This window comes from Apiospora kogelbergensis (assembly GCF_038363985.1).
Source record: "Apiospora kogelbergensis strain CBS 113332 chromosome Unknown utg000006l_segment0_segment0, whole genome shotgun sequence".
Lineage (NCBI taxonomy): Eukaryota > Fungi > Ascomycota > Sordariomycetes > Amphisphaeriales > Apiosporaceae > Apiospora > Apiospora kogelbergensis.
The window spans coordinates 358,326-383,861 of record NW_027117423.1 but is presented as its reverse complement, the minus strand read 5'-3'; the positions used below and the strand labels follow the sequence as shown (position 1 = coordinate 383,861).

Sequence of the window (25,536 nt, the reverse complement as noted above, 5' to 3'; positions counted from 1 at the left end):
AGGCCATAGTTTTGCTGTTGGTCCCTCCCATCGGCCCTCGATCGCATGTCACAGCAACAAGAAACATAAGGCGTCATTGACCGCCCACCCAAATCGAATTTGGGTTTTGGCCATCCTTGATTGTCTTTTGATTTGACGTCCTGTATTCCCAGCTGTTGATAACGTGGCACCCGCGACAAATACTGAGCTGTCGCTTGTTTTCTTTTGCTCCCGGTAATGGCGATTTGCCGCCCGTGAGCTCTTCAATCCGGACCCTATGCTGTTTTTGGCCGCCGGACATATTGCTCTCTCCTAGGCGTGACTCCATATTTCCCGACTGTACAATACACATTCCGGTCATATACACGTCAATACCATCCAGAAATGGCAATCATCGAAAATTGGCTCCCCGCGAGCCGTGAAAACTATGAGCTCATTCTGAGCCTTTGGGCGTGGTTCCCTGTTGTGAGTAGCACCTCGTAGGCCCCGACGTGAACAAAAAGTAACGCCGGCTAACATACCGACGCGAAAGGCCTCCTCGTTGCAATGGATGATCTCCTGGTACGGCATGGGCAAGACCTCGGTCAAGAGCCCGCTGAACATCCCCGGCCGCATCGCCTGGATGACCATGGAGGCGCCCGGCTTCCTGACGCTGCTCTACATCATGCGGACGCTGCCCGCCCAGCACGGCATCGACGACCTGCCCTGGCAGAACAAAACGCTCGCGGGCCTCTTCGTCCTGCACTACGTCTACCGCGCCGTGCTGTTCCCGGTCCTGCAGCCCTCCATGTCGCCCATCCACCTCTTCGTCTGGGGCTTCGCCCTCGTCTTCCAGCTCTGCAACGCGACCTGCCTCGGCAGCTGGCTAGCCGCCTACGGGCCCACGACCGAGGCCGAGTGGAACTCGTACTCGCAGTTTAGCGGCGGCGGCGGCTCGTCCGTCTTGCAGTTCGCCGTCGGCCTGGTCATCTTCTATATCGGCTTGACCTCCAACTACTTCTGCGACGAGGAGCTGCGCGAGATCCGCCGCAACGAGCAGCGCCGCCAGGAGCGCCTCGCCCGCGAGCAGGGCAAGGCCCCCGGCTCCATCGAGAAGCATTACTCCGTCCCTGACAACGGCCTCTTCCGCTACATGCTCTACCCTCACTACTTCTCCGAGTGGATCGAGTGGCTCGGCTTCTGGGTCGCGGCGGGGTTCGGCTGCGTGCCCGCGCGCTGCTTCCTCATCAACGAGATATTCTCCATGCTGCCCCGCGCCGTCGCGGGAAAGAAGTGGTACATCGAGAAGTTTGGCGAGGACAAGATCAAGGGAAAGTATGCCATCATCCCGGGTGTTTGGTAAAAGTTCCCATCACTGTTCAAAAAGGATGTTGGTTTCGCAAGGCTTGAGGTAGCGTGGCGAGCTGGGGTGCATTGGTTCATGAGCGAGGAAGCAAGGGGTGTTCGGCCGTCCTAGGAGTTGGATGACAGAAGCTCCTTCAAGTAGTGGGTGCAATCATTCCATCACGTATCGAGTCTTTCAAAGTACATTCTTCACTCATTGGTTCTCGTACGTTTACGGTGATGTTGTTATGCTTTACTTGCAACCTTTTTCCCATTTACGAAGCATGCTGCCCAGGCACATCGCAGATATATTTACACTACTGTCATGCAGCTTTAACAGTTCATGAGAAAAAGGCAAGTATATTCCAAAGAAAGTTCTAGTATCCAAGCATACCAAGCGTCACAATGATATCAGAAACATCGACATCCATTCTTCTCCCGCCGACCTCGAGATTAAGGGGAGTTCCTGCACAAAGCGTGTCAGTCCAAGTATCGATTCCAACGAAGAGCCCTATCACCATGTGGGAACGAACCCAGACGAATTCATGAATGAATTCCAAGTAGCATTGGCGCTGCTAGCTGTAGCGTTGCGACTCCGGCTCCGGCTCCTGCGGGCGCCCCCTGTCGGCCGCCCCTTTGGCCGCCTGCCGTTGCCGATAATCGGGATCTTGATCCAGACCTGGACCTGGCAGCCCCTATTCGTCGTCGCCTGCGCGGTGGCGGACCCCCACCACCCAGTCCGAACGGGCCAGCCCAGCCAGGTCCCGCAAGCGACCCGTTGAAACCCCCGCCGTTGCCGTACGACCAGGCATCATCGTCGTCGTCATCAAAGTCACTATCATCCCCATATTCATGCTTGTCGCAGTAGCTGTGCCACGCATCGATGGGCGCACGGGGACACCCGCGCTCGTGGCAGCTGTGTTGGTCGCAGTACCCGTTGTCTTGGGCACCGCGGATGCCGCATCCTGGCTCGCGGCAGACGTGGGTGGCGCAGAACCCGCCCTCCTTGACGGCCTGTACCCCGCAGCCCGGCTCGCGACACCGGTGCGACGGGCACCAGGGGTCGAACGCAGAGAGGGCCGCGGCTGAGAGGCTGGTGCCCGGGGCCAGACCTGCGTACTGCTTGAGCGCGGTCGGCGACAACGACGACATCAGGGCTCGCATGTTGGGGCAGCTGATGTTGCTGCACTTGTGATGCATGCAATAGCTAGACCACTGCGTCCTCGGGGTGGCGCAGTCGATGTTCACGAGGCAGGCGTGTTCGTCGCAGTGGCGTTTATCCCGGACTCGCAACTTGATACATGGGTGGTATTCGCAGATGCCGATGTAGTCTACGGCATTGGTTTTATATAAGTTAGTACATGAGCTTGTTATATATTGCCATAACTGAAGTTGAAGAAGAGACTTGAAGAAAAGCTTACGTTCTTTGCAGAGTTGGCGGCGCTTGCCCTGATCAATGTAGATCGTCTTGTCGCACCCAGACTTCTCGCAACGTACGTGATCGACGCAGTACTGATCCTTTTGGTCCCCCGGATTGATGCACCTGTCGTTTCCGAGGTTCTCCCTGCAGACATGACTAACGCACCACTCGCTCCTGTCGACTCGCATCTCGAGGCAGGGCTTCTTTAGGTCCTTGCACTCGTGGTCCTCGCAGTAGCGGCCCAAAGCATTCTGCAACCCCTTGGCGCACCCGCTACGCCAGCAACGGTGGGTGGCGCAGACCCGGACACCCACGGCGCGCTCCACGTCACAGTTGTTGCCGAACTCGCAGTAGTGGTTGGTGCAGTGCTTGCGGAACTCGGCGTTGCTGACCCGATGGACCATGTTGGCGCACCCCGTGCTTCGGCAAGGGCGGTGGACGGGGCAGTACGAGTGTTGGTTTTTCGTGTCGCCCACTTCGGGCGGTCCGTTCACGTTGGCCATGCAATGGCCGTCCTTGCAGGTGTGGGCGGCGCAGAACACGCTCTGTCGAGTTCCCGTGGCGCCGAGGCGGGGATCGGCGCATTCGGCTTGTTGACAGTTGTGGTCCTTGCAGTATGTGAAGAGTTTGCGCCCTGGTGAGGTCTGGATCTCACTATTACAACCTGACCAACTACATGCATCTATTCCTTCTTCTTAGCTACTACCCTCCTAAGCGAGTAATAATAGTATTACTATACTTACGAAGTTCGCAGAATTTGACGTCCTTGTTCAGGAGGTTCCCCCTTCTTGACCCGCACTGACTTCCATTCGGGGCAGCCTGGCAAGTGAGGTCTGGCAAGTGTTAGTCTCGCGCACTCAAAAGCATAGAGCGATGGGTAGGTGCTTACGCTCTTTGCAATATGGCTGGTTGCTCTTCTTCGAGTTGCGGCATGTAATACCGCTGGGCTCCCGCCACAGGCAGCCATGGGAGGTGCAATAGGCCGACACATCCATATTGGCCACCGAGCCCCTTACGTAACTCCACTCAGCTCGATTCTTGCATTTCTTCTTCGCGCAGCGTCGCCTTTTTGTGTGGTCCCCATGATGGTTATTGAGGAGTTTATCGAATCTGTTACGGAAAGCGAGTCGAGGAAGAAACATCTTGTCTAATTGGCGATAGAAGACTTGTCGACGAGATAGCTAACGAAGACGGTAACAACTGGCGGTGCAACTGAGCTCAAGTCTTCGAAATATCTCGGTGCCTCCGGAGTGACCAGTGGCTCTCGCGTCTCAAGTCTACACTTGGATGAAAAATTGAACGATAGAAACCAGCTGCTTCAGTACTGAGCAGTGATAGGTAGGATGAGAAGAGAATGACATGATGTCGCAAACGATCAGGGGCCATAGTAAACCTACAAGTGAAAAGACCAGACCATATGCGATGCGATCAGTGTGAAATAGCACCAAACATCCATGCATGCCTGGTCGATGGGTGAGGCGGAAGGAGCTCCGTGGGCAGGTCCCTTGCTCGTCCATTGACTACAAACTGAGTAGGCCGTCCGCGCAAAAGGGGTACAACAGCGAAGAACGAGGCTTTCGTTGACTCAAATTCAAATTCGGACACTTGTAGCACAGTCAAGATGCTTGCTCTTACTCTTTGACTGTTGGCCCTACATTTGATCCAATTGAGGTGCCATCTTTGCTTTGGTATAACCTTTACGGGTGTGATTGTCGGGAGGCTTGGGTCCACGAATCTGACGGCGCTGGCAATTAGTTGTTGTTTGCTACATATATGGGCACTTTCCTCGGCTATTCCGCCGGCATTCCAGAAGCAGGAGGCTTAAGATAACACTCTGGCTTATGCAAGCGATGTCGCAGCAGGACAAGCATGTCTTGGCGTCACCAAGAGCTCCGAGGACACATTGTCAGAAAGGTGACCATCGACAATGAAGATAGATGGCATAAGGGAGAGGACGGATAATCAAAGTTGTTGTTAGAATAAACAAGTCAACGTGGATAGCGTAACATGGCTGCTCATATTATGCAAAAGTGATTACCCCGTAGATTGGTCCGATCTTACTGGAATAATCTAATGGAGGTGATTACTCCGTAGACTGATCTAATATTGCTGGAATGTATTGTTGGACATCGTCAAATCAATATCTCCATTAGGAGCATCAAGAAGTTGGATAAGCAGTGGACATTATATCTGGCGAAGATATCTGCGAGATGTGCCACACGTGCATATCAATTCCCGAGATTTGCATGCATACCAGAAGCATCACGGGGCCCTGTGCGATAATTGAAGACTTGTGTTGAACTATTCTACGTGTAAAGAGAAGCTATGTAATTGGAACGACGAATACATTTTGGTTACCCATTCTATGTGGAACACCCATACGACACCCTCACACGGAATGCCGAGGACATGTGTGAAACTCAGAGCCCGCTCCTCAATCAAACATGAGCAATGGTAAGTTGGTAGCTAATTCGCCAACGTCAGTCATAATATTGTGAATGGTAATTCCCCATACTGCGGCAGTCTTGCACTCATTCGTCAAGCTCCTCTTTGGCACTCTCCTCAGGATCCGATAGCACCATCATATCGACGTCGTCATCTTCGTATGCGCCATGGTACTCTCTGAGATGCTGAGCATATTGATACCGACGACCAAATTTCTGGATACATGTACATCCTGGATGACTGCATCGTTGGGGCTTGTATCTCTCTCCTCTGGCTCGTGCTGGAGTGATGACTCGATTCAAGGCTGGATGTTTCAGGGCACGCTTTTTCATTCTTTGTGCCTTTGGTCTAAGTCGCTCCTTGGTCAAGACTCCTTCCTTGACGAGTTTGTCAAGTATACCTTCTTGAATGAAAGTTAGTCTATCGTCACAATATTGGGGTATTTGACAGGCCAAACATACTGAGAGCGGCGTCGTCAAAGTCCTCGAATTCTCGAAAGGGCGGGAACTGGGACCGGCACCATTTCTTGATATAGCCGATAGAACCTTGAAGTGTCCAGTAGGACGCCTTGCCTTCTTTGGCCTTCTCGGCTATTGCTTTGGCGGTGATGACCAAGAATACCTTGAGTTCACGCCCAGTGGGAATGGTCTTGATACTGATTCTGAATTAGATAGGAATGGGAAGCATGGGGGAACCGACTCACTCGGACTTAAGATGCAGTTCGCGAAGGTTCTGAAGATCCTTTACCCATTTGAACATCTGATAATCGGTGCTCGGGGCTCCGAAACTCGGAGGAGCGTCCGCTATGAGCTCGTCGGCGTACTCAACGGCGCCACGAGCTACAAGGTCGGCTACTTCCTTGTCACGCCCAGTTTTAGCGTGATTCGGGCCAACATAGTCCCTGATACGCTGGTCTTCCAGTTGCTGTGCAGCAGGCTGCTCGCCATCAGAAGAACTGCCATCCGACAGTTCGACGTCAGACATGTCGTAGTCGATGTCGTGGGGATCAGCCATGGTGAGCTTCACTCTGGTATTGAGGGAGATGTGTGTGAGTGAAGGGACGTAGTACGCGAGAGGATGTGCAGGAAGTCGAGTATTCGCACGCAGTGCCCGTTGAAACGAGGACAAAACACAGAAGAATATGTGAAATGGTTTCTGTTGGATTGGAGAGATGAATCAGAATTTGTTTTCACTGGCAAACGCCCGGCCATCAGATGAGTATGCCCAACAAAAATATATCAGGAAGGAACCACGGTGCTTAGAGGAGTACACGGAAGCAGCGAGTAGAGGGACCCACAGTGCCAGCGTACAAGTACGGTGCCGCTTCCTTGGATCAAATAACATACCTAGAGGTTGCGAATGCTTGATAAATGCGTACATCTATGATATCGGGCCACATGGCCGAAAGTAGCGGACGTTGGATCGACATCGTGGTTAGGATGTAAAGAGATGGCGAGACCAGAGATCAACGCCGAGATGGTGGTAGGGAAAAAGTTGGCGAGACCAGAGATCAACGCCGAGATGGTGGTAGGGAAAAAGTTGGCGAGACCAGAGATCAACGCCGAGGTGAGAGAGATGTAAAAGATGGCGAGACCAGAGATCAATGCCGGGGATGTGAAGAGACCTGAATGCGCTGGAACCAAAAGGCTCCATTGTTGCCACTACTTGTTGTCTGAAGCCTTGCGCACAATCAGCTCAGGTAAATCTAGGAAATACACCACGCTGAGCCCTCTGCACCTTTCTTCAAAGCAGAGTTTTTAATTAGATATCAGCTGCGCCATGGCCCCCAATAATCCGGCAGGATAGCATGTCACTGCCCATGTCATCACGATGATAATGCTTCAAGGCACTGAGGTATCTGATCTTGACCACAGCCGTGAAGTAATAATTGGACAGTTAAGATGCCTTGAATGTAAAGCCCTGAAATATACACTAGACTATCCTACTTGTACATATACATCTTTTGAGGTTCGTGGCCCAGTGGTCGTTGCATTTGTGACCCAAGCGCGGCGCCAGACGACAATCAAGACGTACATGACGAGACAAGAAATGACGTGCATGACGATAACCTTGATGATACGCGCGACGAGAGCCACCCATATTCCCAGTGTATCGAGACGGATCCTGCTAACAAGCAAGTCCTGCTCGAAGCACACTACCTGGACTGATCTGCCTTGGTGAAGGGCTTGGGGTCCTCAAGCATCGTCGACTGTCGAGTGTACCGGTCTAGATCCCAATCGGGCCTGGAAAAGAGATTTATGTAAGTTATGAGAAGTAAGGTGAGGTAAAATTGCGAGGGGTTTGCTTACCAGTCGTCATATTAGTAAATGGCATCAGAGGGTGTGCCAAAAGTATCCTTGAAGTCTTTGGCTTGTTTAATCTGGGACGCCGTTCAGTGTCTCCGCCACCTGAGCGCGCCGCCACTAGTCGTGGAAGGGGAAGGGACTGGCGGTCGACGCCGTGGCTGGCCGCGTCGTATCGGATATACCAGCTCAGCTGTTGTAAGCCGTAGTGGCACGGCGAGCCCAGAGCGAGTAGCGTCGGATTGTCGTAGAAGGCTTTAGACCACTCCTGCTTGGGATAGCGCTGTTCGTGCTGGATCTCCCAGTATGCATGCCCATCGAAGTGGAATTGGGCTTCGGACACGAATAGCGCCAATCGGTTTCCTTTGTTGTCCGTGTTGTGTAGGTCAGCTTCAAGTGTGATGCTGTGAAAGCTGTCCTGAATCTTCGCTCCAGAATTGACGATCCTGTCAATTTCGGGAGTAGCACCCTTGAAGGGAAGACCAAGTCCGTCGACAAGAAGATTCTAGCCTTCTGTCACGACGATGTGGACGATACAAGTCTTCTTCTTGTCATCAGAGTGAGCGTCGGTTCCAAAGATGGACTTGTGAACGTCGTCGGTAAGAAGCTCTGCTGACTTGACAGTGAAACTGCCAGGCACGAAACATCTGACGACTTGCAACTCAAGCGAAGCATCGCCGTTGGGGCTGTAGAATGCCGCGACATTGTCATCACTTCTGGGGAAGCGAGTACCAATACCGATGGAAGGGCCTCGTAGGGTGCCCTTGTCGCCAATAACAATCAATTCCGTTTGGAGAATATTGTCAAGGTCAATCTTCTAGCCACCAAGGGCGATGTTCCCATCTGGGTAGTACAGTGGGCATGGCCGGGCACGAACATTCGCTCCTGTCTTTGGAGTTATCGTATTCGATGGTGTAAGAATTGAAATAGAAAAAGTATTAATGAAGTGAAGTTTTGGTGAAATTCTTGACCAAAGTAGTTAAGAAATATTTACGATTGTAGAGTTGTTTTTAGTTATATTTTATGAATTGAAAAGGTGTTTGAATTGTTAATGATATCTAAATAAAAAGACCGACACCTCAGAGCCTGAGGACTACTGCGAATGGCTCGAGTGGAACCGGCGGCGGCAAAGCGAGTGACTCTGGACAAATAGAAGACCAAACGAGCCAGAGATCAAAGCCAAGCCGGAAAATTAAACTAACGTTCTCCCACAATAGACATGCCGCTCGACACAACCACCGCGAAGCCGCTGCATCGCCTCGTAGCCGAGGACTCGCTAGCCTTCATTAGTGGTATCCGGGAGGACGAAGTCAAGAAACGAACCACCAGTGACAACCAACGGGAATCCAAGTCCAAGTCATGGTGCGGCCAGAACGATGTAAAGATCATCGGAAAAGCAGATGACGAGCGTACTGGTACAGCATAATCAGCAGACACCCAACCAGATTCTACGTCAATATCAACAAAGTAGCCGAGACACTCGTCATGGATGGTTGAAGGAACTTGTGGGCTGTTAGTTGGCTAGGAGTGAAAGTCTACAGACGGGTACGCATTCACCTGCAAGATCAGCATGATCTTTGCCCATAAAGACTGTATCTCTCCCATACAGTTGAGGGTCTGACACTTCCACACCCATATGCCATCGAGGTCTTGAGCATCAACGATGATACGCACTCGGGAATGGGGAACTGCCAAAGCTCATTTCGGAACTGCTTGGGGCAACAGGCTTGGATTGGATTGCATGCGACCTGAATAAGAGAAGCATCCTTAAAAGAACTGTAGGGCTGTAGGGCGATTGTTATATTGTGGCAGATTAAGCTGGTTGAGATTTGAGTACGTACGCGAATCTCCATCACCCACTTGCAATGTATGGGAGTCCCGAGAGATTGCATGTGCGTGTATATAACTATGATGAGGAATAAAGAATAAATGAGATCGAAGGTCAAAGCAGCAACCTTCCCCTGCTATATAAGATATCTTCGGAGTTGATCCAGGTACTCATGTACTCCAGGCTTTTTGCCATGTTGATTTCTAGGAAGTGTGATAACTTGGGTTGTTGACAAGCTTGGAATTGCGCACCTACGGGCTTTTGTTCAACAGATAGATCAAACATGTTCCGTGATGCTCTTCATGACAGCATCTTCTGAGATTGCAACAACACGAAGGTGGAGAAAAGAGAGTAGGATTGGTAGTTTGATTTTGGTATCGCTGAGTCACTCTATCCCAGAGTCATTACACAAATGGTGTCTGTCGAATGTACAAGGGCCTCTCTTCTCTGTCTTCATATTGTCAGGGAGGAGAGCAAAGCCCATCAATCAATTCACCAGGTCAATCAGTATCAATTGTATCTCCCATTTGGGGCTGCCCCGCCCTGGACAGGAGCAAGCATGTAGCGAAAGCCTCAACTGCCTCTGGAAGCAGGGGGACTACGCCCGTATCACGGTAGCTAGACTCGTCAGACTAACATTGGTCTGGTCATAACTTCTTTAACAGTTTTGGTATTGCTCAAATAAAGGCTAAATATTGCATTTGATGTACACAGGATGCAATATCCTTGGTATCTCATTTCTCATGACTCTCATCCCCATGTTGATGTTTCCCCTGGACTATCCCTCCCAGTCTCAGAGTACTTGGCCAATGAGTGACTTCCACCGTCGTTCATCCTTGGTATCTTCCATCGCGTATGTTTACCACTCATCTTTCGTCCTCGCCCTGTGCTTAGAAAAGCGGTCCAGCCAAGCGCATGGATACCGTCTTGCTTTGCGTGTAGTTTGCCAGGGCCGCCTCGCCGAGTTCTCGGCCAATTCCTGACTCTTTGAACCCGCCAAAAGGTAGCGTTAAGGGGGTTAGCATGGCGCGACGCAGCGAAGTTGTAGAAGCAAAGGAATAGGATGGGTGAAGTCAGGGGGTCAAAGTAGGGGGGAGGGGGTTGGAAGGGTTTTTGTATTGGCCCCACTTTTCTGACAATTGACAGATGGAAAATGCAGAGGATGTCCATTTGGAAGTTGTAGAAGTAGGGTAGGGGTATGCTCGAGCTCGAGGGATATGAAAGGGGGTTAGGAATGGGGTGGATATGGCCCATGGCCATACTTCACCCGACACCAACAGGCACGGAAAAGGTGGGGGTCGGAGAGAGCTTCTGAAATGGAGTCAAGACACTTACCTGGTGGCTGAGCATGTTGTACTGGTTGACCCAGACGGTGCCGGCGCGGAGGTTGTTGCTGACGCGGATGGCGGTGTTGAGATCCCGAGTGTGCACGGCGGCGGCGAGACCGTATGTGCTGTCGTTGCCGGCCTTGACGACCTCGTCCTCGGTCGAGAACTTGGTGATGGTGCAGACGGGGCCGAAGATTTCCTCCTGCATGATCTTCATGTCGGGGGTGACGTCGCTGAAGATGGTAGGCTTGATGAAGTAGCCCTTGTCGCCGTGGCGCTCACCACCAGTCTCGCAGGTGGCACCGGCCTTCTTGCCCTCCTCGATGTAGTGCATGATGCGGTCGTATTGCAGCTGGCTGATCTGGGGACCCTGGAAGGTGTTGGCGTCGAAGGGGTCACCGACAGTGTTCTGCTCAGCTCGCTTCTTGAAGGCGGCGATGAACTTGTCGTAGATACCCTCCTGGACGTAGATACGAGAGCCAGCACAGCAGCACTGTCCGTGGTTGAAGTAAATACCGAAGTTGACCCACGAGATGGTCTGCTCGATATCGGCGTCGTCGAAGACGATGTTGGGCGACTTTCCACCGAGCTCCAGGGTGACCTTCTTCAGGTTAGAGGCGGCAGCAGCCTTCATGATAGTGCGTCCAATCAAGGTCGAGCCAGTGAAGGCGATCTTGTCGACGTCCATGTGGGAGGACAGGGCAGCACCGGCGGTCTTGCCGAAACCGGAGATGATGTTGAGAACACCAGGGGGAAGCCAGCCTCCTTGACGAAGTTGGCGAACACAAGAGCCGACAGAGGTGTCTGCTCAGCCGTCTTCATGACGATTGTGTTACCCGTGCACAGAGCAGGGCCAATCTTCCAGGCGAACATGAGCAGAGGGAAGTTCCAGGGGATGATCTGGGCGCAAACACCAATCTGTAGATACTGCATTAATATCACTTTGACAGGAGATCGATATACGATAACGTGTACTCACGGGCTCGAGACGGGTGTAGGCGAAGGTGTCGGGGTTGGTATCGATGGTCTTGCCCTCGATCTTGTCGGCGTAGCCGGCGTAGTAGCGGAGGCAGCCGACGACGGCACCGACGTCACCCTTCGCCATGGTGATGGACTTGCCGTTGTCCAGGGACTCGACGGCGGCGAGGAGGTCTGTGTTCTTCTCGGCGATATCGGCCAGCTTGTACAGAAGCTTGCCTCGCTCTTGAGGGGTGACTTTGCGCCACTCGCCCTCGAAGGACTTGCGGGCTGCGGCTACAGCAATGTCGACATCCTTCTCTGTGGCCTCGCTGACGGAGCAGATGACTTCCTCAGTAGAGGGGTTGATAACCTCGAAGGTCTTCTTGTCACAACCCTCAACCCACTCGTTGTTGATGAAGCTGTAGATTCGGTCAGTATTGGAGACTAGGGGTTCGCCACCAAAGACGTGCGGGGTTGTCTTGCTACACTTACAGACCGGTAGGCTGCTCGTAGGGCCCGGTGGCGGGCGTCTTGAGCGTGGTGGACAGAGACATGATGTTAGATGTGTGGTGGTGATATGGTTTGCGGAAGAGCGTATTTGGTTGATGCTGGGTTGTCAAACAAATAGCTGGTCAATGGATTGGAGAGAAGGGAATGATATGGGAGTAGATGAATCTCGAAAAGTTGTTGCGAGATCTGAGGGTTTATGTATTAGTATGAGCGGGGTAGCCAGAGGCTCCTAGCAACTCATGCCCGCGCAGCTACGCACAGCACCGTTTGGGATAGTCTGAGAGGTGGCCGTGGTGGGTTTCGGGGAAGAGGGTGCCAGGTGCTGCAACCGCTACGCAACGACGCCACTCACCACTGACACTACTTGACTACCTGCGACACGCGCTACACACTCACACGCATACTCACACTCATTGCACAGTATGTGGGCTCAGGGTCGTCTTTCCAGCCCGCCTAAGTCGAGGTAGTGGATGTATTGGATGGAGAATGTTGAGGGCAAAGTCGATGGTCCCTTGTACTACTGGATAGTGATTGGAGCCAGTCGGGTTCCAAAACGAGGTGGGATCCGACTTCATGTTGAGACCTAACCTGCAGATGCCGAGGATATCAATTCGGCCTTTTGTTGCAGTGCAGAGTGGCCTTCGGCGCCCGCTGTCCGCAGTCCGCAGTCCGCAGCTCATCGCCAATGCCTGGCACCTGGGGTGTGTGTGCGGCTTAATCGCAGGCAAGCTTCCTCAATGGGAGACCAGACGCTAGGTGCGAGGCAATGATGACGAGAATGGGGTAATATTCGACGATGGGGTTAGCAAGCAGCAAGGGTCCCTTTCCCTAGGGCGGTTCTCGAAGGCCTTTCCTCTGGCCAGAGGCTGCTACTCCCTTAAGCCCGAAGACGCTGGGGGATTAGTGGTTGAGCGTGGCCTTCCCATTGGCCCAACTACCCTCACCCTGGCGGCCACGGCAAAGGCGACGAATCACATCGACTTGCCTTGGCCCGACACCAAGCCAAATAAACTTTCCTATAGGCGTTAAGAGCCAACGCCGCAACGTGTTCAACGACACAGCAAGGCAGATGTGGCCCAGTATAGTGGTTGGGATTAGCGAGAGCAGGCCTAGCACGCCTCCACCGTTGCACGCAACCGGTTAGTGACAGTGGATAGAGGCTGGAGACTATGGCTATCTGATACCCTCGTGCATCTCTGGGGTCTGGGCGAAAGGGAAGAGCGGGTTAGCTGACCCCGCACTCTGCTTCTGCCCCTTGCAAGCCTACCGCCCTATTTGAACGAACTTGTTTGCTTCTCACTGCCAGACAGTTAACAAACCCCGGAAAAGACGAATGATTATCTGGTGATTTCCCCTTCCCTTCGCCCTAGCGACCATTCTTTGGCCCACGGGGCTTATATTTCCCCGGACACCTGATAGATCTGACAAGCTGTCTGTCTTGTCTCACTGCATAATCTGTTTCACGGGGTCTAGAATCCTGCCGTCGGCCAACTCGAGCCCCGGCATTGCGGCGCAACACACTGGTCTGAAGCCTGCCATTTATGGGGGGAAACCACTCCGTTTCCGTCTCGCGTGGACCTACTAGTTCAGACGGCGTCCAACCCTAGAAAGAGATTTCAGTTATCTCTCTGGGTAACCACTCAAAACCGGCCTGGGGGATGGAGCTGTGTTCTTATTCACCGAAATTGACCCCAGGACAGACCCGACAGCAGTGCAACACTCCGCTACTCGACCTCAATAATCCATACTCCCCCTTGGGGTCACTCGCCCCCGCACTTCTGCGAGGCGACATCATAACCCAACCCTCCCTTATGTTGGCATCACTAATTGCCAAGTCATGAACATCGCGAATCGTGACAAGATCTTCCACTTGCTTGGTGATAGCCTTGCTGCCATGCGTGTCTTACATATACTTGTATCGGGTTTAAATCTATGATTTTCACCTTTATCGTAAAGCCAAGTGACCGACTTGTAGCAATGCGGGCGGTGGTCGGGGCCCGGACAGAATCTCGCATATCGCACATCTGCCTCCTACCCCACCTTCGTCATAGGTTCGAACAGGCCAGGTAAGAAACCTCTTGGCGGTGCACATCAAAGGGGCAAAGGAAGACGACCATAACCAAGGTACGCCGTGTGAGCGGAAATGTGTTCTGTGTCCACAATCACGAATAGAAAACGGGTCAACGCCAATCCCCAAGGGGAGCGCTTCCGGTCCTTTTCTGCAGGAAGAGACGCAAACAATTCAGACAATCAATCGATGCTGAGCACACCGTTTGAATCGCCAGCGAAATGCACTGTACAGAATATATGTATGTACCCCATCCTGTCAGCATGGCAGTAATGCGGTGTGGCCTGCAGAAGGGAGAAAAAAAGGGGAATCTGTTTCTTCCCACTGCGACTGGATTGGGATGGAAACGAGCCGCAAAAACTGTCCATGACTCTTGTCTGCTTATCTGGGTGTCTCTGTGTGGCCCAATCAGGTACGGATGATGACTTGCCTAATAATAAGTGATATGCGGTTATGCACAGTTGCCTCATTTCAATACTCCTCTTTTTCTGTCGACGATGCTACATCAACCAGTCTGATTAACTTTTTGTCACGTTATGGCGATATCAAACTTGGGTTATATCATTACACATAGGTTATCAAGTACGCTTAATAGTCAGTCTTGCATGGGATATCGCATGTTAATTGAGCCGCAGTCACTCTTTGCCCTGTGAAATGTGTTGTTATTTATTGTTAGGAGGAAAAACATACTTCAAATCGCACGAATGGCGGGTGCTAAGAGACGAAGCATAGTTTTTCGGTTTCAATTTTGGAATAGTATCGATTATTGCCAGGGGCTTCCTACGTAGAACGTGTGCATGCCACCACGGTGTATCCAGCTGTATCTGCATAGCTTTTGATGAACTGAAAAATCAGGGGTTAGAGCTCTCGCCGACTACTGACTACTATGGATTTGATCACAATACCATCAACAATGCCATCATCTATACTCTGTAGTATGGACCATCGACAAACTTTTACCGTTACCTAATTCACGTGTAACAAGCCGTCTGCCACTACTGTCTGCCTTGCTGAGGAACTGTGACGGTCACGCAGGTGGCAGATGATAAGCAATTGTATCCGTATCAGCGCCCACTTGCACCCAGATAAGCCGTATCGATAAGACTTTATCTTGCCGGGAATTTTGAGACAAGCCTTGGGAGAGTGAATAGAGGCAGTAAAAGCTTGTTAAACTTGCTCAAACTGTACCTATATATTTTCTAGCTGGTGAATTGGAAAAGAGCTACTGTTGAAATGAACAGAAAGCTTGCGGATTGTTGCAGTCTGAACAATCGTTCTGGGATTGTTGTGTATCTTTGACATCCAAGTGGTTGGGGCAAGAAATAAGGGCATCGCGGTCGGCGATCCAGACCAAATTTTCTCCGACATCATCCTCAACGCCCGCCAGACCTGCAGTTTGCTGTCGCAAACCCCCGCCAAGACCATTGCCGTCCTCCTCGACACCCTGGAGCGCATTCGGAGACGCATGCGACATGGACGAAGACCTCGAGGAGGCTCTCAGGGCGGCTGCCGCCGAGCATCCTCCTGACCACCAGGCCCTGCTGGATGCTCTGGAGGCAATGGCCGCTGAGCATAGAACCCCACCACCCGCCGACGAGTCTCACCACCACGATGACGACGACTTACACCTGGGACCGGACATATTCGAGCTATTAAAACAAGAGCAACATCATGACATTGAGGGAGTTCACCAGCAACCTCATAATGACACAGCAGGTGCTACTTCTGCCCCAATGGCAACCGAGCCGCACCCCGCTCCTCCCAGCGAATCGTGCCACCAAAGTACCGGAGTGCATGAGGAACCTCCTGAGACTGCAGTCGGCGCTCCCGCAGCTCCCGAGGTGCCTATTGAAGATGAGCAATCGATCATGGATGTGCTCGCCGCCATGTTTCCACCTGAGGGACCTTCCACGCCTACCAGTGAGTCTTGCCCAAGTAGAAAAGCCCGTAGCAGCGAAAAATAGCAGTGACTTGTCCAAGTGGACATGCCGAAATACCAAGCTGTTACAGGTAACCTGGACCGGGTTCCCTGCACGGTGCGGTCTTGATATTGATGCAGCTTCCTAATGCGCAAAGCTAGATTCCGAGGAGAAGGCCGATATCAAGCGCGAGTCTCCTGCCGAGGAACAGCCTAAGTCGCCCTTGAAACGAATGCGATCGCCGGACGACGATACAGCTGCCGACCAAAGAGAAGAGAAGCGAGTGAAGACAGATGCGGAACATGCTCGTGAGCTCGAAGAGGAACTAAAACGGATATTCCAGTCGGCGGCCTCGAACCCCGTCGACCCCATGGATACGGCCGTCGCCGATGAGACGGGCGAGCCAGCCGATCATTCCATGCTGGACGCCGATTCGCATATCATCGACCAATTGAATGGCCACTTTGGGGACCATGAAGCCCACGATTTAGCGAACGGAGTACTGGACGGGTTCCATAGTGATTTCGTCCTTGAGGGCATCGACGGAGAGAACGCCCTTCATTCGGAACAGAACGGAACGCCGGATCTGACCCTATCAGAAGCACCGACGCACAAAAGATCAATATGGGACCCCAATCCCAAGCATTTCACGCGCCAAATGCATTACATTCCGACGCTGGGTACGGTTGCTTATGACGTTTTAAGAGCTCTGTCCGAACGATCATTCGAAACGGTGATAGGGGGAATTAACCCAAAGGAGAACGGGGAAGAGACCGAGGTTTTTAAGGAGTACCGGAGCCTGAAGTCCTTCTTTTACGACCTGAGAGAGAAGATTTCCGACGAGTTTCCTCTGCTATATCCCGATCAACTGGAAATCGTGGATACCGGAGAACAAGAAATAATACGAGTGGCAAACTTGGCAACGATATGTTCAAGTATATTCGGTGCGAACGAGCTTGGATGGCCAGACCTGGACAGCAACTTTCTCTTGGCTTTCGTCCCCAAGTCAAAACCTATGACATCCGAAGTCGCCGAACTTTACATTGGACTCAAGACTCAGATGTACTTAGACCTTCTTGAGAATGAGCAGGATTCCAATCGAGAATCACTTCTGAAGCGCCTGTTCGTCGACGGCGTGGAGACTTCGCTCAAACAACGCCACCCAGATGTGCCACTAGTGGGCGCTGAGAAAGACTTCTTGGCGAACTGCAACGCGAGGAAGGCTTTGCTGCTGGAGGAATCGTCTGACCCAGCCAAGATTGGTATGTTTGGTATATGATTTTTGTCCGACTGGTCTCTCTGCTAACTAGTGATTGTCCAGTCGAGCTTAAGGACCAGAAATATCCTTATGACTCCTTTCTTCAAAGTATCAACGTTTATATCAGCAACTGCATAGAGACAATCGAGAACTTGGCGACAAGGAGGAATAGCATATCTTTCGATATGGAAAACTTCTCCTTCGATGATGGTCTGGAGGGGCATGATCTGGGAGACTTGGAAACTCTCATGGCCGAAGCTGCCTCCCGAGCTGCCCAGGCATCAGTTGACGAAAAGGAGACCAGTGCTACCGGCATCGATGAGCTCGCCGCTCTCCTATCCGATGGCATTACCCGCAATAGCCAACAGCAACAACCGCACCCAACAGCAACAATTGATTCGGGGCTGTCTCCCACCGCTCTTGCAATTGATGAAAGTGCACGGAGAGCTAAAACTCTGGCACTCGACAGCATACAACAAAACCAATATCGACCAACAGCGTCCCCTCAACCGTCTTCTAAGCCCGCCACCTACCACAACCCACAACAACACCAGGCTCAACCTCATCAACCGCATCCACAGTACTACCAGTATAATCAGCAGCCAGCTGCAAATGCGCAGGCTTCCCATAATGCAACATCATCCGAAGGTGATTTACCACCAAATCAGACTGAGCCGACCCCTGCTCTCTATGAACGTGCTCGACAAGCCGCGGCAGCCCGGTCATCTAATCATGCGCGACGCGAAGGATCCCACTCGACGCGACGGCCGTGGAGCCCTGATGAAGAGAAAGCTCTCATGATGGGTCTTGACATGGTGAAGGGTCCTCATTGGTCTCAGATCCTGACCCTCTTTGGGCCCAATGGAACCATGAGCACGATCTTGGCTGATCGCACCCAAGTGCAACTCAAAGACAAGGCACGCAATCTCAAGCTTTTCTTTCTTAAGACCAGTTCAGAAATGCCATATTATCTTCAGTGCGTTACTGGCGAGTTAAAAACGAGAGCGCCCACACAAGCAGCCCGGAAAGAAGCAGAAGAGAAGTCCAGACTCAACTCGCAGGAGGAGCAAGAACGGATCAATGGCATCATGGCACTTGGAAGCATGCAGGCGAATGGTGCGCAACGACCAAATCCGGCACTTGTTGGCCAAAGGAGTGCAACGCCAACCCAGGCTCCCCAAGGGGGACTCCAGGCGCATCCAAGTGCCAATAGGGCGACTCAAAGCCAACCGCCCACACCAGTTGCAGGCCGGATTGCGACAGGTCAACCAGGCCAACCAGGCCAACAAGTGCGGTACCCCCGACAGCTCCCAAGCCTTATCAGCCTCCGGGTGCTCCAGCGCAACCACAAGCGCAGGCCCATTCCCTGGGGCATCAGAATGCCCAGCGTCCATCTGTTTCTCAGCCTGCTGGACAAACTCAGCCTTCTCCTCAAAACCAGCAGCAGCAGGCGTTGCCCCAAACTGTCCAGCAGCACCATGGCCTACCCAACACTTCTCAGCAGCATTCTGGCACACCCCAAGGTCAGCAGCAGCAGCAAAGACCAGTACAGAACACCTTGCAGAATGGCAAGCCGCAACAACACCCGTCGCAATATCAACGTCCCCAGCCGCAACCACAACCGGCTGCCCAAGCTCATTCCCAAGCAAACCCACAACAACAAGCACAGCGTGTTCATCAACCAGTCCATGGCAACACAACTTCAGTCAATACACAACAAACTCCACAACAACGGCCGGTGCAGCCCCCGGGGCAATTGCGTCAGCCTGTTGGAACCTCCCAGTCAGCACCAAGAGTACATGCCCCTGGGCAAGCCCCTGCACCGATCCCTGGACAAGCTAACGGGCAAGCGACGCGTCCTGCACAGTATGCGGGGACAAATCAGGGCATAACACGGCCACCACAGCCGCAACCACCATCATCACACTCGCATACAACTCCGCAGCAGCCCGGACTGCAACAGGGGATCAAGAGAGAGGGAGTACATCAGCAGTCAACACAGTCGCACAGTGCACACCCTGCGCAGCCACGATCCGTGCAACACCAGCCTATATCGCAACAATCTGGGCAGCCGGGTGTTGGTCAACCTTCTGGCCAAGCTAGAGCGCCGCCGCAGTCGATACCATCAGCAGCTTCACAAACTCCCCTGGGTACACTACGGACACCTCAGGCAAATACTCAGCCTAACACCCAGATTAATGGCCAGACAGCTCCCCGACCAACACCACAAACTACTTCGCAGCAACCTGCTTCCCAAGGGCCCCCTCGGGCTGCTCCTCAAGTTTCTCATGGAGCTTCTCAAGCTACTGGATCGGCTCCTCCCCGAGCCAACCCACCGCCGACAGCACAAAATACTCCGCAATCTGTACACCCAAATGCAAACCAACCCACCTCACAGGCAACGGCCCGCGCCGGTATCCAGACAACACCCCAGGCTGCCCCGCGGACAGGTCCGGTGGCTCCAAACCCCCAACCGGTCCGAGCTGGTCCCCCAAATGCCCCCCAAGCGGTTTCCAGGCCTGGTGCACCTGCTAATGCCACTCACTCGGTGTCTCAAACTGCTCGCCCGGCTGGACCTCAGGTTGCTACCACCTCGCAAGCTGGTAGTCCAGTTGTGCGCCATCAGTCAACTGTGGATGCCCTGAAAACCCAACCTGCACTGTCCCGGGGAGGTGCTCCGCCAAGCCCTCAGTATACTGCTCAGAGCGCACCTCAGCCTGCTCGACCGGGTGTGCCTCAGACTGCTGCTCAACCAACATCCCAAGCGGCGCCTCGACCTACACCTCAGGTTGCACCGGCCGCTGCTTCGCGAGGTCCGCCGCCGCAGGTCCAGTCTCCACGCATGGCGACTAACCCCCAGCAAGCACCCGCGGCGCAGTCTCAGGCACAGTCTCAGGCACAGTCTCAGGCCCAGCCAAAGACTCAACCTCAAGCGCAACCCCAGACTAAGCCGCAACAGCCAGTGCCTCCACGGATTCCTCAGCAACAACCCCAGGTCCAGTCTCAGGCGCAGCCTCAGGCAGCCGCCCAGTCTCAGATCCGTCAAGCGCAAGCTACCCAGCCACAGCCGACTTCTTCCCGGGTTTCTCAGCCCCATTCGGCTCAACCCCAGACGGTCCAGCCTCAGCAACGTCCACCGCCTCCACCTCAGCAGCAACGAGTTCAGCAGCAGCAAGCTCAACAGCAGCCGAAACCACAATCGCCTGCGCAGCAGACCCGACCGCCGCCTTCGCAACCGCCTCAACAAACGCAACAGCAGCCAAAACAGCAGCAACCTCAAGCGCAGCCCCCGACACAATCTCAGACACAGCCTCAAGCTTCCCCTCAGGCTAAACCACAGCAACCTTCTCAGCAAGCCCCACAACGGCCCTTCCAACAACCTGCGCAGGAGCACCAGCTGCCTAACAAGCCGCCGCCTCCACAGACGTCCCAGCCGCCACCTCAACAGCAACCTCAGAAGACGCCTGAGCAACGGCCGCAACAACAGGCTCAGGTCCCTGCACCAGTATCAGCAACGGCCGAACCTCCTTCAGAGCAGCCTCCTAAGACGGAGCCGGCCAAAGAGGCAGAGCCCGATCTGGATACCCTGTTTTTCCTGCAGGAAGCCATGGAGCGAGAGCAGCAGGATGCTCGAGATAAGGATGCCCGAGACAAGGAAGCCGAGGCACTGCGCGTTGCCCTCTTGGCCATCGAAGGCGCCGGTGGCGGTGGTGGAGGGGCTTGAATTACGACAATGACACGACATGCACGTGTGTGCAGCACGGATTGACTTTTCGAGATGGAAAAGGGAGAGCTCCCATTCTAGTATATATTGTGGCTTTCCCTCTTTTATTATTCTGAACGTTAACGAACAACGCTTGATACCCCCGGCTTTTCTTCAATGGAGGATGGGTGATTATAGACTACAGATGATGGAAGAAAGAGGAGAAAGGAGGAATAGAAATGAGACTTTTTGGATTTGCAGCCTCCACGGCAAGCATAGCATCTCTACAGAGCGGATCAGATGTCCAGTCCAGGACATGGAAGCACACGAAAGAAATATACATTAAGCATAGGTGTTATGGAAGGCAAACAGCGCTGGCCTGGGTTGGGCAACAACAGCATTTGATATATATTGGACTGAGACAAATAGTTTATAAAAGCGAACGAATGAGCCTCAGAAGGAGATTAGACTGTGTCCACTCAACCACACGTAACTTTCACTGCCTTCCCATTACTCATTGCTTACTTGTGACTTGTGTTCTGTCCACTGAAATGCTTATCGTCTACCTTACTGTCAGTATAGCCAACTCCTGGGAGAGCTTTGTGCATACATGACTACTGCATTAGATGACTGGCACACGACTATTCGATAGTAGCTTATCAAGCTCACAAGGAGGCAACATTGGTCAGCTGCTTGGACATGGGTGTTGGACTTTGGACAATCATGCAGCTCATGTGCATCTCGAAACCAGCCTCATGAATGCTTTGTTGGGTCACCTTTACCGCGCTCATAACCACGATTAATCTCGTGGATGTCGCTGCAACCACCCACATCGCTGTTCGTTACTACTTACCGCCCGACCAGAACAACATCACAACCACAGACTACCATCAAGCAGCCATGTCTGCCGCTGACTGCGCCCGGGGCCGTTTACGCCGCCCTCACCCCAGCTAACTCACCTATGAATTCGTGGCCGCCGGCGGGGCCACCCACCACCTTATTTGCCCCATCCCGCCCAGCACGACCGGATTTCGACCATCAATAAGGCATTTATGCAAGATGGGGTTTTACCTATCCGTACCGGAGGCCGAGCACTAATCTGGTATATATTAGGTCCGAACTCCTTGTCCCAGCTCCCCCATTATACCGACCCAGTCGACCCTACGCTATATATCGATCAACCACCTCATAAACCAAACCGCGCGTCCAGGACAGCCGGCTAGGTAAGAAAATAATAGCCGACATATTAGCCTGGAAAGAGCAAGCTTCACTGGACGCCTTGAAGATGGCGTTGAATACGTTGGGCGTCGTTATCGGACGGCAACATAAGCGAGCGCATCAATAAGTTTGGCGTGGATATTGTCAAAAAAACGGCAGGCACTGGTCACATCCCCCTCGTAGTTCTCGGTCACGCCTTGGAAGCTGAGCTCTCCACCTTCATCGCTATGGCTTCAGACCCTTCCTGAGATACCACCAAGCCAAAGCAATGGCAATCTGCAGCGCACCATCTTCCTCTTTCGCCCTGCGAATGACTGTTAAAGGTGGTCAACGGCGGCACGCGTTGCCTTGACCACCTTGACAAGTCAGCCCTCATCAAACACCAGAAGAGTTTCTAAGAGGAGCAGAGATATGCCGGCTTGCGTCGATTTGTCTCCGGTGAATTCAAGAGCCTGAGTGAGATTCCCGATGAGTTTGGAAAGGGATAGGAATCTGGCCACACTGATTCTCAAGAACCTGCTCGGTTGTTGCGTGAGCTCCTGGGGGACATCATCAATTCGGCTAACTTCGTTTACACTATCCCGTCCGCTGGCCGCAACCGTGTCTATAAAGGCAAAATGAACACTTCCGATGCTGTCATTCTCGATAAGGCAGGATTCATGGTCTGGGGTCCAATGGCATGCCCATGCATCATGGGCGGTGATGAGCTGCAGCTCTCCCTTCATGGACCAAAACCACAATCCTTTGCTGCAGATAGCCGAGTTCCCATTTTCGAACATATGAAGATGATGGGCTGGCCATGTTTCATCCTCAATCGACAAATCGTATTGTCAATGGTGGCTTTGATATTGCCCATCAGCTTATCTACCCGCAAGTCAAGGGATTCACCAACACAACTCGAGAACCATTCTATGGCAGAATTAGAAAAGAAAAAGTAAAAATGGAGGAAAAAGAAGAAAGTAATACAAAAAGAAAAGATGAGAAACTGATTTTTTTTTTAGTAGCTTAACTTCTGTATTTTCTGATAAATGACGAGGACGCGCAGTATCCTCTTAGGCTTTGCATCTTCGTTGTCGAATGGTCACCACACGGTTATTATTAACGAAGTACCGCAAAAAGGCGCCGGAGATTCTGCTTAACGGTCATTTCCTCACCATCGTCACCTTTGACATCAGTAGCTTTATTCAGCACACGCAAATCTTCATCTCTAGGGGCTGTGCTGATATTGCCGACAGCGAACAGGGCGCCAATGTCACTTGTAATCCCAACGCAGGTTATGCGGATATTGTCAGTGAACAGAGGACCCGTAGCATCAACGACGGTGAGAACGAAGGTGATGACATCAGCCTCACGACTCTGGAAAGAGACGGTGGTGTTGGCATCAATACTGTTGAGGGGCTGATGAGAAAGGGCTTTGAGGGCTTCCTCCAGCTTGTTCACATTGGCGCGATATGGAGTAATGACTCTCATATTGTCTGCACTGATAACATCAGTCAGCACTTAAATGCATGCTAGGAAGAATGGATGACTCTTGGCTGCGGCTCAGCGAGAAGGGGAGATCAGGTATCACTCGAATCCAATACAATGATCTCGCAAACATCTCCAGGGCAAGCGAGAACAATACAGATAGATAATCCTAGGTGATCCCCTCTTCTGAGCTATGTATCTACTGGTAGCGAACACTGCGTGTATGGCTTACAGTAAGGCTGTGGTATAGAGACGCAACACTTGTATGTGACTGTATAGACCAGCGGATCACATGTCGTTCTTACTTCCCCGAGTAGGCAAATCAGCACTGTAATATCGTATATGCAGTAGTGCTGAGGCAATATTATCCTTCTTCCTCTTCACTACACCTCCCGCCTGTTGTCCTCAAGATAATTTCGGCCCCCACGACGGACGCCTCTCCATCCGTCTCTTCCTCGAAGGACAATGCAGACACGGACTACGTGTTTGCTCTTCCGCGTGCACACACCTGTCTTCAATCTTCAATCTAGAACCGGAAATTGTGCCAGAATCAGAAATGTCGGTGTGATCCGCTCGTGCTCGCCTTTGTCACTGCCTATGAGCCACATGTTTCGGCAATATCGGCTCCGTCGAGCTCCTCTCGTGACAATACATGTTTATTCCCAGCTACTGCGGCGGCCCCTTCCTGGAACGTCACGTTACAATTCCCCTCTTTCCATGCAGTTGCCTTTCGGCTCGGGATGTTCATGGCGAAGGAAGCGGAGACAGGAGTCAGACCAGACTTCCGCGCGTACGAACCAACACGTCGCAAGGCAGACTTTCCTTACTTGGATAACAGACGTAGGGCCGTTCGGCAGATAGGACAGGTATTCAGTACTTCTTTCCGAAGAGGTTCGCGAACTGGCAGATATCTTCATTTCATGTTTACTAGGTGTGCACACACAGAGCGAGGAGCAAGGCAACAAACCACATAGCAAAACATACATGAAGCTAGGAAAGGCAACCTTGAACGCCCCTGTGGAAAGCAGGACACCCAGGAAGTATCGGACGATCGTGTGGCCTCTCAGGTGATAGTACACTTCCCCTCCCCCGACTCAGGAGCCAACAGCGGCGAAGCACTCTTCCAAGGCATATACCCCTCAATAAACCACGAGAGAAACGTAGCGCCAACCAACTCACCTACCTTGTACTTGTGGAGTTGAATGTTACTGACATGGGTGGGCTCCCTCGCGTTCACCGCGCAAAGAATAGGCCGCGACCTCCCTCCCCTCCCCCTACTAGTATTAGCAAGCGGCGGTGCCGCCCTAGTAAGTTGATGAGGAGAGTGCTAGGCATCAACGGTGGAAGCCGACGTGATAGGATTACGGTAAGTTGACGATGATAACAGACCAAGGCATCAACTTGGTAGTGACGAAGTGGCTCTAAGCTATCAACACGCCCACCAGTAGGCAGTCCACGTCTTGGGAGGCTGTGAAATTGTTTCACAGCATGCTCGATATATGCCCGTGGGGTTTCATAGCATCAACGGGATCAAACACCTCAAGCCTAGCCGCTCGTATCCCCTCTTCGTGGTCAACGAACCCAGCTGGGTACGTAGATACCCGGAAAGTCGGCGAGTAGGCAGCAGTCAGTAAGGTCGGGATCAACGTCTTCTCAAAGTAGCGAGAAGCATCCGGGCTACTTCACCTAGCCATTCGCCTCCTCAAGCGGACAATAGCTTTGGCGTGGCGGTAAGTGCATATTCAAAGAAGGACAAGGAATCCGTCAGAATCAATAAACGAATGACACTTGGCATAGGCTGGCGGAA

At 52.5% G+C, this 25,536-nt stretch overlaps 9 protein-coding genes across 9 annotated transcripts; 4 read left to right on the top strand and 5 right to left on the bottom strand.

Moving 5' to 3' along the window:
• Nucleotides 1–363: 363 nt before the first annotated feature.
• On the top strand, nt 364–1,321 carry PG998_008923 (3-oxo-5-alpha-steroid 4-dehydrogenase-domain-containing protein; the record flags this gene model as incomplete). The annotated part of the gene is made up of 2 exons (XM_066875739.1): nt 364–444; nt 512–1,321. 2 exons carry the CDS (start codon nt 364–366, stop codon nt 1,319–1,321), a joined length of 891 nt encoding a protein of 296 aa, XP_066727895.1.
• A 524-nt stretch (nt 1,322–1,845) lies between these two features.
• Nucleotides 1,846–3,717, bottom strand: PG998_008922 (uncharacterized protein; the record flags this gene model as incomplete). The annotated part of the gene is made up of 4 exons (XM_066875738.1): nt 1,846–2,633; nt 2,724–3,311; nt 3,466–3,555; nt 3,612–3,717. The coding sequence occupies 4 exons, from the start codon at nt 3,715–3,717 to the stop codon at nt 1,846–1,848; spliced, it is 1,572 nt and encodes a 523-aa protein (XP_066727894.1).
• Nucleotides 3,718–5,253: 1,536 nt separating this feature from the next.
• Nucleotides 5,254–6,181, bottom strand: PG998_008921 (uncharacterized protein; the record flags this gene model as incomplete). Its single annotated transcript, XM_066875737.1, has 3 exons — nt 5,254–5,570; nt 5,629–5,822; nt 5,871–6,181. The coding sequence occupies 3 exons, from the start codon at nt 6,179–6,181 to the stop codon at nt 5,254–5,256; spliced, it is 822 nt and encodes a 273-aa protein (XP_066727893.1).
• Nucleotides 6,182–6,513: 332 nt separating this feature from the next.
• PG998_008920 (uncharacterized protein) lies at nt 6,514–8,333 on the bottom strand (the record flags this gene model as incomplete). Its single annotated transcript, XM_066875736.1, has 4 exons — nt 6,514–6,800; nt 7,477–7,939; nt 7,991–8,287; nt 8,325–8,333. The coding sequence occupies 4 exons, from the start codon at nt 8,331–8,333 to the stop codon at nt 6,514–6,516; spliced, it is 1,056 nt and encodes a 351-aa protein (XP_066727892.1).
• A 356-nt stretch (nt 8,334–8,689) lies between these two features.
• On the top strand, nt 8,690–8,896 carry PG998_008919 (uncharacterized protein; the record flags this gene model as incomplete). Its single annotated transcript, XM_066875735.1, has 1 exon — nt 8,690–8,896. One exon carries the CDS (start codon nt 8,690–8,692, stop codon nt 8,894–8,896), a length of 207 nt encoding a protein of 68 aa, XP_066727891.1.
• A 1,665-nt stretch (nt 8,897–10,561) lies between these two features.
• On the bottom strand, nt 10,562–12,140 carry PG998_008918 (uncharacterized protein; the record flags this gene model as incomplete). The annotated part of the gene is made up of 4 exons (XM_066875734.1): nt 10,562–11,341; nt 11,398–11,544; nt 11,606–12,005; nt 12,079–12,140. 4 exons carry the CDS (start codon nt 12,138–12,140, stop codon nt 10,562–10,564), a joined length of 1,389 nt encoding a protein of 462 aa, XP_066727890.1.
• A 3,496-nt stretch (nt 12,141–15,636) lies between these two features.
• Nucleotides 15,637–19,233, top strand: PG998_008917 (uncharacterized protein; the record flags this gene model as incomplete). The annotated part of the gene is made up of 3 exons (XM_066875733.1): nt 15,637–16,084; nt 16,245–17,345; nt 17,405–19,233. The coding sequence occupies 3 exons, from the start codon at nt 15,637–15,639 to the stop codon at nt 19,231–19,233; spliced, it is 3,378 nt and encodes a 1,125-aa protein (XP_066727889.1).
• Nucleotides 19,234–20,183: 950 nt separating this feature from the next.
• On the top strand, nt 20,184–21,065 carry PG998_008916 (uncharacterized protein; the record flags this gene model as incomplete). The annotated part of the gene is made up of 1 exon (XM_066875732.1): nt 20,184–21,065. The coding sequence occupies one exon, from the start codon at nt 20,184–20,186 to the stop codon at nt 21,063–21,065; it is 882 nt and encodes a 293-aa protein (XP_066727888.1).
• Nucleotides 21,066–23,360: 2,295 nt separating this feature from the next.
• PG998_008915 (uncharacterized protein) lies at nt 23,361–23,732 on the bottom strand (the record flags this gene model as incomplete). The annotated part of the gene is made up of 1 exon (XM_066875731.1): nt 23,361–23,732. One exon carries the CDS (start codon nt 23,730–23,732, stop codon nt 23,361–23,363), a length of 372 nt encoding a protein of 123 aa, XP_066727887.1.
• Nucleotides 23,733–25,536: the final 1,804 nt, after the last annotated feature.